The sequence below is a fragment of the Typopeltis vanoorti genome, chromosome 17 (assembly GCF_054136105.1).
Source record: "Typopeltis vanoorti isolate ZY-2024b chromosome 17, IOZ_Tvanoo_1.0, whole genome shotgun sequence".
Classification (NCBI taxonomy): Eukaryota; Metazoa; Arthropoda; class Arachnida; order Uropygi; family Thelyphonidae; genus Typopeltis; species Typopeltis vanoorti.
In genome coordinates this window covers 54,071,075-54,084,418 of record NC_143565.1, presented here as the reverse complement: position 1 = coordinate 54,084,418, position 13,344 = coordinate 54,071,075, and the positions used below count along the sequence as shown (strand labels likewise).

General features: G+C 35.2%; 1 protein-coding gene across 1 annotated transcript in view; it reads left to right on the top strand.

Annotated features, from left to right (window-relative positions):
• LOC150097399 (proteasome activator complex subunit 4-like) overlaps positions 1-13,344 on the top strand; it is a 646,748-nt gene that overhangs the window by 264,907 nt on the left and 368,497 nt on the right. Inside the window, exon 20 of the mRNA XM_090407543.1 lies at positions 1,153-1,245. Coding sequence (XP_090263669.1) covers positions 1,153-1,245 — 93 coding nt within the window. The remainder of the gene's footprint in view (positions 1-1,152; positions 1,246-13,344) is intronic.

Below are 13,344 nucleotides of genomic sequence, written 5' to 3'. Positions count from 1 at the left end.
GATATCAGTAGTGCATGAGATTTTTTGAAAAGATGCTTAAATCATTTAAACAGAATGGGAGAGAAAAGATTAGCAAAACAAGTGTTCTTTGTCATGTTGGCAGGAAAAAGGCCCAGGGGGGAAGACAAGATGTGTGAATTGATAAAGTAAAAAGTGCCTTAAAAGACAGAAATATAAGATCTGATAATGTTGGACTCTTGACAGATAATAGATTAATTTAGAGGAAAATTGATCGGAAGTTAGTAATCGTGTAACTTTTTCATATAGTGCTATCATCATTATCCTGTATCCCCCCCCCCCTCCTCCCCAAAGATACATATCAGGAATTTGCTGCTGCTGATGATGATGCTTAAATGATATAGTATTTGAATGTGTCTCTCTGGCTAGAAATCAAAGAACAAATTCAAATTGATATGCAGCCTTATTAAGTAAGAGAGCCATAAGATGATGATGTGGAATGAATATCATGAGAATAAGAAGAGTTATAAAATATGTGAAGTTCAGGCCAGAAAAGTTATAAGTATTGTGCAAAAAGCTAAATTGGAGTACAAAAAGAAATTGGCTGTGTAGGTGAAAGGCAATCCAAAAGAATCCAAAACTTTATTGAATGCATTCTTGTTTAACCTGCAGTGCCCAACCCTGTATGACATTCCATTATATTTTACTTTTTTTTTTTGGTCCTGTCCTTATTCATTCATTCAGTCTCTCCAGTTAGATAACTACTAATTGAGGGGGGGGGGGATATCCTGAAAAGGTAGGGATTAGATGTTAAAAACCCTAGTGAGTTCTCCACATTCCATTCCTTAAAGAATATGTGGAGGTCTCCTCCCAGTTATACAGATATGACCTCTAAATAACCTTATAATTTCTATTCAGAATATTGTAAAGGAATATTAGCAATAGCCTAATTACTATTTAAAGTTTATTTATCACTGCATGTATTTTTGTATAATTAAATAAGTTTGAAAAGGGTTGATCCTGATTTTTCTCCAAGTCGTTGAAGCTTAGTAACCTCCAAGTAAATAATTTTGATTTTAGATAAGCATTCCTTTTTGATGGAACTCCTTAAATAACTACACATTGCACTTGAAACAATGAAACCATTTTTAACTTGGATAAATATAAGCTTAAAATTATTTCCATGTCTTGCAGAGATGAAGTACAGCATAGTCTCAGTATTATTTTGGACTGCCTACAAGGAGCTGCAGCAGCTTTGGATATCTGGCCTGGGGAGCAAATCAAACTGTAAGTTTTATAAGCCTTAGGCATATTATATGTTTTTTTTTTTTTGTCATTACTGATAGTTATAACTGTGGCAGAAACAAATTTCAGTATTAAGTATAGTAAGTATAATTATACTTAATACTGAAATTTGTTTCTCCTCTTAAACACTGTTATTATAATTATGGCTATTATAGCCTGTTTTTGTTTAGGAGTGTCCCTTATTTAAATACATTGGCTATCAGTACTCAAGAGGGGTATATATATTTAGGGCATTATTGGTGAGTATAGAAAGCAATTAAGGTAGAATAAAAGAGGTGGAAAGATTTGGTACATACCTTTTTTTGATTCTATGATGTCTTCCACTTCCATGATCTCGCTGAAGGTTGTTTACAAACGGGGGGGGGAGAAGAGGGAGGGAGCGGGGGGTGTGTTTAGATGTTATTAATTGGTTAATATTAATAATATATATATATATATAAATGTATAAATATACATATATTATTTTGAATTAGGGCGCATTTTTGTGTGTGTGTGATGAGGGGGGGAAGGGTATACTTATGTGGCAACTGGAGCAGGGTTAACGGGGTGTGGAACCGTTTCGGTCGTGTGACCGTCCTCAGAACTTTGTCGGAAATGAGTGTAGGGCTATGTCAGGGCAAAATTGCAACTGCCAAATAAGGATATTATTTGTTGCTACATGGCCAGAGGCATGGCTTAATTTGTAGGTTCTGGATCATCCAACATTCGGAAATTAGGTAGGGGCGGTGGACGTTGATAGAATTTTCATCACATTTTATGGCAATAGTTTCGGATATTCTTAGCATTGTTTTGTTGTCTTGTTTGTCTATGATTATGGCCTTGTCGATTTGGGGGGTATGTTTCAGCTCAAGGGCCTGAGCTGCAATCTCTGTCTTCCCTGTACTCTGTGTTTTATTTTTCTTTTTGATGCTGTGATGTTTTTTTGTGTTTAAATATTCCAGAATGGGAATATTGCAATCCCTGACATGCTCTTGTAGTCTAGTCCATAAGAACCTAATTGTAGAGCCGATGTAGGTGACGTCACAGTCTTCTTGACAAGGAAATTTGTAGACAATGTTGTGGAGTTCGAATATTTCTTTGTGTGTGAGAGATTTTGTAGGTTTTAGGAGAGTTGCTAATTTTTGGTTCGTGTTTTGGTTAGTAACTCTCCTACCCCCCACACACACACACAAAAATGCGCCCTAATTCAAAATAATATATGTATACATTTATATATATATTATTAATATTAACCCGGGTTATCCAAACTTATTTTCCCGTGTCTAAACACCCCCCCCGTTTGTAAACAACCTTCAGCGAGATCATGGAAGTGGAAGACATCGTAGAATCAAAAAAAGGTATGTACCAAATCTTTCCACCTCTTTTATTCTACCTTAATTGCCTTCTATACTCACCAATAATGTCCTAAATATATATACCCCTCTTGAGTATTGATAGCCATTGTATTTAAATAAGGGACACTCCTAAACAAAAACAGGCTATAATAGTCGTAATTATAATAAAAATTTCAGTATGATTCAGATTGCTTGCCTAATTTTGTAATTACAATCCTATAAACCTGCACATGGTAATGCAAACTTGAACATAGAGATTGATAAAACAGTATTCAAAATTGATATATGTCATATAGCATTCATTTTACTGCTTGAATCTCAGTCACAGTTAAGTGAACAGGAGTATATGCTAGTAAAGTTCAAAGGAAACAATGGATAGTTTATCGTAAATTGATAGGTGAGCTAATCATGATTGACTGATTTGAGATAGGCATGCAGTTGGAGTGGTTGGGATTTGGACAGTGTTATGCAGTTTCACGTTTCAAGGAAGATTCAGTCAAATTTCAATCTACTGTGTGCGTGTGTGCATGCGTGCGTGTGTTATCTTAGTTGATTTCAAGACTGCAACTAGCCTATAGCATAGTAAGCACCTGACTAATCAAATTTCAAGAATTTGGCATAGTTTTTATCTTTATGTTCTTGAATTTGGATCTCAGCAAAACAGCCTGTCTGTCCAAAATAATGAAGTTAGCAGAAAACAAAATACATAGTAACCATCAGACATGGACAGCGGGAATAATAACTTATCCTTGGTCAAAAGTAGAAAGGAAGATAATTTCCAAATATAGCTTGAAGGTGGCATGTAGATTAAACTTGTGAAGAATCAAATCAAGATACTGCTCTCAAGTAGACTTAAATTTGTTTGTCTCTTCCTTGAAACATGTGAAACTATCATATCTCAGCAACTTGGATTGCATGTCTATCTTGAAGTGTTTGGAAGTAATAATCCCATGTAACTGTTCATAGCTTTTCTGAATCATTTATTTACACTCATGTATCCAGTTTATCATTATTTCCTTTGAAATGTAATAGTGTGTTCTCCTGTTTACTTTGCTGTGACTGAGACACAAGTAGAAAACACATAGCATGAAACACATGCTATGTGACACATGCCAGTTTTGAATATTTTTTATTGATCTATTTTATTCTCCCTAATGATGTTCTTACAACAAGGAAATTTTTCTATGTATAGATGACTTTACCATCTTTTATAATTTTTGCAATATGAGTGTCAGAGAGAGAGAGAGAGAGAGAAAGACTGTTGCAGCAATTTTTTGACCATTTTTCAAACTAGATACTTGCAAAAGGTTCAGATTTTTGTCACAGAAAACTGTTTGTGTACTTTTTTCTGCAAATGTGGTGTTCTTTCTGACCCAGAACTAAAATTGGAAATAATAATTTTGGTTGTAATAGCAACTTAGTTCTTGAACTTACATTTGACAAAAAAAATTGATATTTCTACTTCATATACATCAATTGTGAAATAAATGCTAGAGAATAATGAACATCCTTTGCACCTTAGCTAGTACCTCTTGGGATACAGATAAATACTCATTTCTCCATTTCTATCAAGCAGTTATCTGATCAAGACTTGATCATGGGTTGCAAGTTTATGCTTCTGCCAGAGAGTATACATTGATAGTCAGATCCACTCCACCATTAGGCAGTCAAAACTGCATCTGACGTATTTCAAACATCACCTATTCCAAGTCTTTATGGAAGCAGGTGAACTATAAATGTCACTTTGACATTAGCAGTCATCATCATTATTATTACGTGACACCTCCAGGGAGTCCAAAGACTCATCGGGAGGGGGACCTACTCTACTACAACTCTCTGTGTCTCCACCACTCAGTCCACCAACTACAACAAACTGCAACTATACCAACGCCATATACCACCCACCACCACTAGTATTTTCACAGACAATCACAAACATCCATGCCCACGGCAGGATTCGAACCCACAGCCATTTGGCTGGAGAGTGGATATGCTAACCACTCGGCCAACCAGGCCAGCATATATGCAACCAAAATAGAATGCCTGCCTATCCATTCCACGTGGCTAATTATTTTTTGTCCACGGCAAGAAAATTTGTACAGTACTGCCATACATACCTTGGATTTTTGAATAAAAGCATTACAGCCTCTGTCTCCACCACTCAGTGGTGGAGACAGAGGCTGTAATGTCTAGGCATCAAGGTAGACAGTACTGCTTGGGCACCAATAAAGAAATTGTCACCATGGTGCTACATTCCATCATGCAGCTTCTCCTTGTTCAGATTAGCTAAACATTCCATTCCTCCCTCTGTTTGTCTACTTGCAGCTCTTTCAGACACAAACACGCACAACAGAATACACTCTGATTTTGTATTGTTCTACACAAATGTGGGCTTATTAAATATTATACTGTCTTTGCAGACAGTATAATATTTAATCGGATCCCACTGGAATGTAGCAATTATATTGTTGAGCTGCATGCTATAGAGATTGCATTACATAATATAAAGATGGAACACTACAAAAGGTGCATCATTTACACTAACTCATTATGTTCTCTGTCAGGCTTTGAAAAGTCTAGCATACTGCTCAGATCCAACATCCATCCATCCATCAGATCTGGAGGCATCACTTTGATCTTTACCTGTGTTGGATCCCAAACACTGCTGGGTTCAAAAGAAATGAAGCTGCAGCAGAGTCAGATAACCCCTTAAAGATACTGTCTGCCCCTATGCTGATTACAGACAGACTGTAGGAACAAAAAGTTAATATCCCAGTGGCAAACATCATGGATTAAAGACATGCCAGATATATCTGATAAAATCTGTAATCAAACTGTTGCAGTTCATTATGCATGAGGTTGTAGGGGCAAGTTATTCTTGCTTGTTTTTGCATGCCTTCCTAAGGACTGATGATATGTACCTCTGTGTTAGTATTGTTCAACAGACTTAACCTTTTTTTAGACTATTCTCATTATTTTAATGAGTGCAGCCATTTTTTTACTACATCTGATCCAATACATCATCCGTACAATATATTTTTAAATTTTTACAAAAAAGTAATCTTTATACACTTTAGTATATAACATTTTAGAACTATATACTCATATATATGTATACAGATATTAATTTTATTTTTATACATCAGCTGTGCTAATTTTACTTTATTTACTTATACATAGTTATTTTTATGCTTTTTACCTTTTGACATGGTACATTGTGGTCTCAGATGCCAATGCATAATAAATCAACACAACAAGAAAAGCAACATCTTATTTGGAGACCTGAAGCAACTTGAAAAATTTCCATTTGATTTTTATATCTAATTTGAATGGTTAGGGAAAAAAAAATTGTTGGACTGGTCAGCCATATACTTATGATCAGTCATAACTGATGGATCATTACTGTAGTCTGGTGAAACCACCATGCATAACATGATTCTCTTTTTATCTCCCTCCCTTTCCAATTTTTCGTCCTTTTTTTATTTTATTTATGTATTTTTTTACACATGCAAATACACAAAGAAGAAAGCAAATACTGTATGTTCAAGGATACTAATTACATATGTCATTATCAGTGTCCCTCTAGGGGTATATTGCTACATATCTGCTATATACATCTGTCATCCTCTGTGCAACAGCTTAAATATACCACTCATATATATCAGAAATATATGAAAACACCAAAAAAATTGGAGATAGTGCTTTGGGGTGGGGACAAAGTATCCACAGCTATAAAGCCAGTGTATTATATCTGTTAATTCTGTATGTTTTTTCTGGCTGGTTTGTTTCTTTTGTGGAATGAAAATCCTACTATTCAATTATGTATACAATCAGCTAATTCACCATCAGCTGAGGAATTGTATTCTACCTCATTCCAGCTAAAGGATATCATTGAAACTGACTCAGCCAAAAAAAAATTAGAGTACACTGCTATTTACATATCAGTTAATATTAATCTATCTTCTGACTATAGATATGTACTTTTTTACTTAGTTACTAGTCATCGTAGTAATCTTTAAGACAAATACAGGCAAGTCACTAACCTTTTTTTTTTTTTTTAATTTTTTTTTTTTTATTGCAAGAATCAGGATTTATTGCATGCCTTCCTGTTAAGGACTGATGATATGTGCCTCTGTGTGAGTATTGTTCAACAGACTTAACCATTCATTTTTTTTTTTGGACCATTCTCATTATTTTAATGAGCGCAGCCATTTTTTTACTGCATCTGATCCAATAAAAATTCAACCTGCTGTAAACTTCATTTGTAAGTTGGATTTATCAGTCTGCTAATTTTATCCAACAGAAGGATACAAAAAGGATACACTGTCCAATTTGAAGCATTAAGTCCAATTAATATATTTGTTGTTGAAGATTCCTTGAGATGTTCTCTATGGGTTTCTTTGAAAACGCATCTATAGGTTGCATCATTCAGCCAATATTAACTAAATTTGTAATATACTAAAAAAAAAAAATAAATAAAATCCTATTAACACCTTTTATTCCTCAGTTGGTCTAAACAGCGCTTCTTTAGCATTGGCTAACTTTTTTTTCCAAGACTGATTGGCTCTCAAGAGAGTGAGTATGACAGATAACTGCCACAATCTCATGACCCTAAATCCTAATTTTTTCATTGTCTGGTAATGTTAGTTGTACAGTTGATTTTTGAGATGGAGGATTAAAACCAGGTTTTGAAAAGGGGGGAAAAAAAGACTGGTTATCTATACTATCAATTGACTAACTTGAGAATCAGCTGAAGAAAGGCCTAAAAAATCCTCTGGTCAGCAGTTAGAATTGAAATCGAACATATAACAATTTTTTTTTTTCATCAGACTAGTACTGCTAAAGAAATTCCATTTCTACAGAGCTACTACATAGCCAATTTGGAATGTAGTTTTTATGTTACCATAAAAATTTCAGTCCATTTGTTGGGGGGGATTGCCTCTGCAGATATATCTGCAGGTCAACATTCAATCAGTTATGACTAAATTCAGAATATTGTTGCTTCTTACATTTTTTAAAGTCTCCTGTTAGACATAACTGGAACAAAACACAAGGTAGAGTTGTGTTTTTATTCAACCAATTTTGACCATCAATTTCTCATTTTTTTTACTTCATCTAAAAAAAAAAAAAAAAAAAAAAAGCAAAAGTGATATTCCCAGAATTTTTTCATAAAAATGCATTATGTATAAAGTGAAACCAAGTAGTAATTGTTAACAGCAGTACTAGCAATTTCACTAATTGCTCCTTATAAAAGTATATATTCCTGTACACAACAGGAGTATATACTTGGGGGGGGGGGGCATAGCATAGCATAAAAAGTTAGTGAAGAAAGAACAAATTTTATTAAAAAACATCTTGTGTTAAAAAAAAAAAAGTGAGCCAAGTACTGAGGAAGCAAGAGTTTGGCTGTATTTAAATGTGGTTACTTTGCTGATATACAATATTTTTAATATTGCGTATCAGCAAATGTATATGCCAGCCTGGTTGGCCGAGTGGTTAATATATCTGCTCTCCAGCCAAAAGGCTGTGGGGTCGAATCCCACTGTGGGTATGGATGTTTGTGATTGTCTGTGAAAATACTAGTGGTGGTGGTCGGCAGTAGATGCTGTTGGTGTAGATGATGAAGGTAGTTACGATTGGTGGAGATCGAGAGTTGTAGAGTAGGTGCCCTGCCTTGATGAGTCTTTGGACTCCCTGGAAGTGTTACGTAATAATAATCATAATAATTACGTAACACCTCCAGGGAGTCCAAAGACTAATCTATTAACTCAAATCACTTCCTCTATCTCCTATTGGCAAAATCTCAGCAAACTCCATCTAATTTTCTAAAATGTGTACACTTTCAGGCATGCAAAGTAAGTTCCCTGAATATCCTGACTTCTCTTGATATTCATTAAAAAAATTTGGGTGATTTGTGTTGTCAAACATGATTTACTTTGCTGCCAACTGACTGCTGGTTCAATTCCACTATTATTATCCCATTATTTTCTTTACCATTTGATCACATATTGCTAGTATCAGACAGTTGGTGAATGTATTTCTATGTGTTTTTTAATGGAGAATCCATCCATGAGATGTTGGTCACAGTACACTAGTACCATAGATGGGCAATAAGGAACTTATTCACACTTGACTTGAAAAGCTGTGGGTTATGTTCCTTGGGAAACACGTGATGGAAGGTTGTTCCACAGGGAAGCAGTGGAAGGGATAAATGAAGCAGAGAAATTTCTTCTGTGGGTTTGGAGTTGAACTGTAAGAGGGTGTTGGTTAGCTGCTGCACACATTTTGATGGGTTTGCAAGAGGGTGGGGGTAATTATTAATGCCAATTCTGATGAACAGCAGCCATAGAAGTATTTAAAGAAGATGCAGGTTGTGGAGACTAAACACCTGTGCGAAAGTGAGTGGAGTGTGTTAGTGAGAAAGGGGTTGTCAGTCATTCTAACTACTCTTTTTATTTTATAGAATCCAGTATTTTCAGGGAGCTCAGGGGTACCACCCCAGTTTTTTTTTTTTTTTTTTTTTTTTTTTTAAGCCCATACACAAGAGTTTGGTTAATCAACCTATAGTATGCTAGTACTGCATATGGGTAGTGGGTTGGGAAAGGAGAAACTTGTTTACATTTGATTTGATGGATTTGCAAGAACGTGGGGGAATTATTGATTCCATTTCTGATGAACAGCAGCCATAGAAGTATTTAAAGAAGATGCAGGTTGTGGAGACTAGGAGAGCAGTATTCAGTGGTTGGGTGGATTTGTGGTTTGTATAGGGTTAGAAGCTCTTTGGAGTTAAAGTAACACCATGAGCAAAAGAGAAAGTCTAATTTTTTTTTTTGGATGCAGAAGAGGCAGTGTTTGCGATATGTTTTTGCCAAGTGCGATTTGAGGTTAGATTATTCAACAAGGCAAATCTCATCTTGAATAGAGATTTAAGTATTGTCAAGGATCAGATTGTGTGGGGAATAATGCAGAGCTGCATTTTGCTAATGTTGAAGTTGATAATGTCCTCCAAACCCCATTGATGAATGATTTGAAGATCAGAATTTAAGGTAGAGATTAGAGTTCTGGAGGTTGTGGTGATTTATGCTTTGCAGGGTTTATCAAACGAAAGGAGGAGTGCAATGTGCTGTCATTAGTAAAACTGTATACTGGATTTAGATGTTGAAAGTTTTTCCACTTGGTTGTACTATAAATTAAAGATGCCAAGAAATTATATCTTGATTTAATCCTTTATCCAAGTGTATGCAAACAAAGTTTGTGCATGAAGTAACTTCACAACTGGGCAACTCATATATAGAGGCTAATAACTTCACATCACTTGCCTTAGTATCCCATAATGCAAAGCACATATCCTTATGGATATGTATAATGCTATGCATTATGGGAAGGGTCACTACCCAGACCAGTTTCAAACCAGTTGTATTGTATATGGAAATATGACCTCTGCATTACTTGAACCTTGGTATCACTTCTGGATCTTGCTCCCACTGATGAGACCTCAATAAAAGTCAAAACCAATCTGGGTAGCGGCCCTTCCCATAATGCATAGCATTGCCTACAAATGTCGTCATTTAGTGCTGCATCAGTTTCTGAATGGAAATTTAGGATAATGGTGTTTTATTTTTTATTTTCTGCTTGCTTTCTTATTCAGAACTTTAGAAAAAATAATTCATATAGTCAATTAATGTAGCAGTGATTGCTACATTAATTGGCTGTTGTGAACAGTTTCAAGCACTGTGTATCTTCAATTTGAAGAATACACATTGTGCTTGAAACTGTTCAGTTATCTTTGAATTGGAATATATGCTATATAGAAAATACATTTTGGGTTACAATCCAGTGTCCGATAGAATTATTCTAATCAGAAAAAAAGCATTAAAAGAGGAGAAAAAATTTTGAAAAATTGACTATTCATAATTAAAAAAGTATTTGTCTTTAATTTGCTATTCAGAATTTTGTGATTTTAAGAAAGGCCAAATCTGTGTTCTGGAAACAAAATGCTTGTCAGCAACTTGAGATGGCAAGCTATAGCAGTAGCAGCCATCAGTGATAGGTTACCCATTCATGCCCTATGAAACTATAGTTGTGGCAGCAGCTAGCTCATCAAACTTACAAACATCCAGTACTACCAACATTCCCCATATGTATATGGGGAATGTTGGTAGTATTGGAGATTCTGTAACCATGACATGCGTGGAGACATCTCTGAAAGGAATGTCTCCACTGATGTCACAGTAATTACAGTCAACATTGAAAGAGATGCATTGATTTTTCAGAGATGGGGAAAACAGTCGCTATATCCTTGTTTCTGTTGAATGTACAAACATCCAAACTTATTTTATCGTTATTTTTTTAAAGAAAATTAAGGATCCCAGGAAGGACAATATAATACTCTCAGGGAGTCTGGGAGTATTATATTGTTAAATTAAATAGATTGGGGAAGGAAGAGAAATTTTTCTCCTGAAATTCACTATAGCAAACCTTCCACTATATAGTTAATTTTTTGGTTCTTTCATATTTGCTGAATTTACTTAATGAATGTACTTAATAGTTTCTGCCTTACTGCATTTTCATATTATTCATTTATTTTTACTTTTTTTTATTCTTTATCTTGAAATCATATTGTTCCTGTTGGTTAACAAATAGTTAAATGAATGTCATCAAAGGTATGTATAAACTGTTCACTGATTTAGCTTCTTCTCCTCTCCACCTCATTTTCTTCTTGATATTATTAAGCAGATTTTTATACCCCCCCCCCCACACACACACACAAACGAGATGTCTAACGACCTATAACATAGCATTACAAAGTGTAGCCATGTGATTAGAGCAAAGTAATCTGTTAATGTGGTTCTTGAAGAGTTGGAAGTTGTATTCATATATGGGAAAACTATTTGATGACTGTTTCAAAAGACAGATATTGGACTGAAGGAAGAATATGAAAAGTTGGTACTTGATTAGTGGGAAGTGGAATAATTGTTGCCAGTTCATTAGAGCAACATGCAACATCTATGGAAATACCTATAGTGAAGACATAATGCAGACCCAAGATATCTATAGGAAATAATTCGAGGAAGTCAGTGGGGTGGGGGCATCTATTAATAAAGTGAGTAGCTCACTTTTTGGATACAATCAAGCATTCTGAGGAAAGTGCTTCATCATGCTGCTCCAGATATGAGAACAGTATTGTAAGTATGGACAGATTTGGGATTTATAGCATTAGGAATTGAAGAGAAAGTGATTTGAGAGAGTCACTGAGAGAGAGAGAGGTGGGGAAGGGGGGGGGGATCATCTATTTAGTGAATACCTCTCTTCTGGATATATTCTGAAGGGAGTTTAAGTTTAGAATGAAAAAAGAATACCAAGCTTTTTAGAGTCTGAAGAGGCTATGGACATCATGTGTTTATGCCAAGATAGGTTAGATGGTGAAAATCAGCCCAAGTAGAGACAAATGATCATGTTTGGTGACTGGAATGTTATCAAAAACCAGAGAGAGAGAGAGAGAGAGAGAGTGACATATGGTATTTCTTTTGGGAAATAAAATTTGTGTTTTGTTAACATTAAATTTATTAAGTATTTTCAATAACAGTGTAACCCTACTTGTGACTGACTAGAAAATTAGTGTTTAAGTGCAGACCTTAGAAGATCTTGAAGCTTCAGTTTTCTTAATACTGTAATGTTCTGTGAGTAATGAAAAATCGTATCGTTGATTTATAGGAGAAGAGTATAGGTGAGTGCAGATCCTTGGGGTATTCTTGCATTTACAGAAAAATCAGATGAGTGGAAACCATCAACTATGATATGCAGTCAATAACCAGAGAGGAAGCTGGCAGTCTTTTTCACAAAGGGCAAGATGGAGCTATGTGTTGGCAGCTTGGAAAGAAGGCCAGAACACCAGACTTGATTGACTGACTTGCAAACAAGATCAACCATGCAAAATTATTCAAATCTTTCCATGTTTTTTTTTGTCCAGATGTAGGTATTGTTGGTGAGTAAGTTTGATGTAGAATGAGAATGGTGGAATCTGTTCACTAATTAATTAATGGGTATTTAGATAGTGAAGCCATTAGTTGTTGATGATCTTCTTTGTTACTTTTGAGATGAGGGCAACTGGACATATAGTTTGATGACTAGCTTTTATCTCCCTTTTTAGGAACAGGCTGGATAAAAGCTTGCTTCATGCTGTTGGGTAGATGCCAAATGAGTAGGATACCCTGTAAAAGCAATACAAGATAGGTGCTAGTTCTGGAGCACAACTGGAGAGATACTCATTTGAATCAGAGGTTATTATGAAGATCATTAAGCATTTTCCTGATATCTTTCTAATGTAACATCAGAAGTATATTGAGGTTGGTGTTGGAATACTAGGGAGAGATTCACCTTGGTCATCTAAATAAGAGTTGGAGAAGACTGATGCCAAGAGTTTTGTCTTATCTTTAGGAGATTAATTTATTAGGGTTCACGGACAATTCATCATGGGGACAATTCATCGCAGAAAAATTCATTGTGTGAACTATTGATCGCAGAAAAAATTGCTGAAAATGTTATTCACTAGGAAATTGAAATGGTATTGCATTGATACTGATATATGAAAAGTAAATAAAGTGCAAGATAAATTTCACAAAATATAATTTTATTATGTTTTTTTTATAATTTTATTATATGGTTACTTCGCAACCATATGCCTGGGAAAGGAGTGTCCTGGGTTTGATTTCTGTCGCTGACATGAGGCGCTTAAGATCTTTCTTAT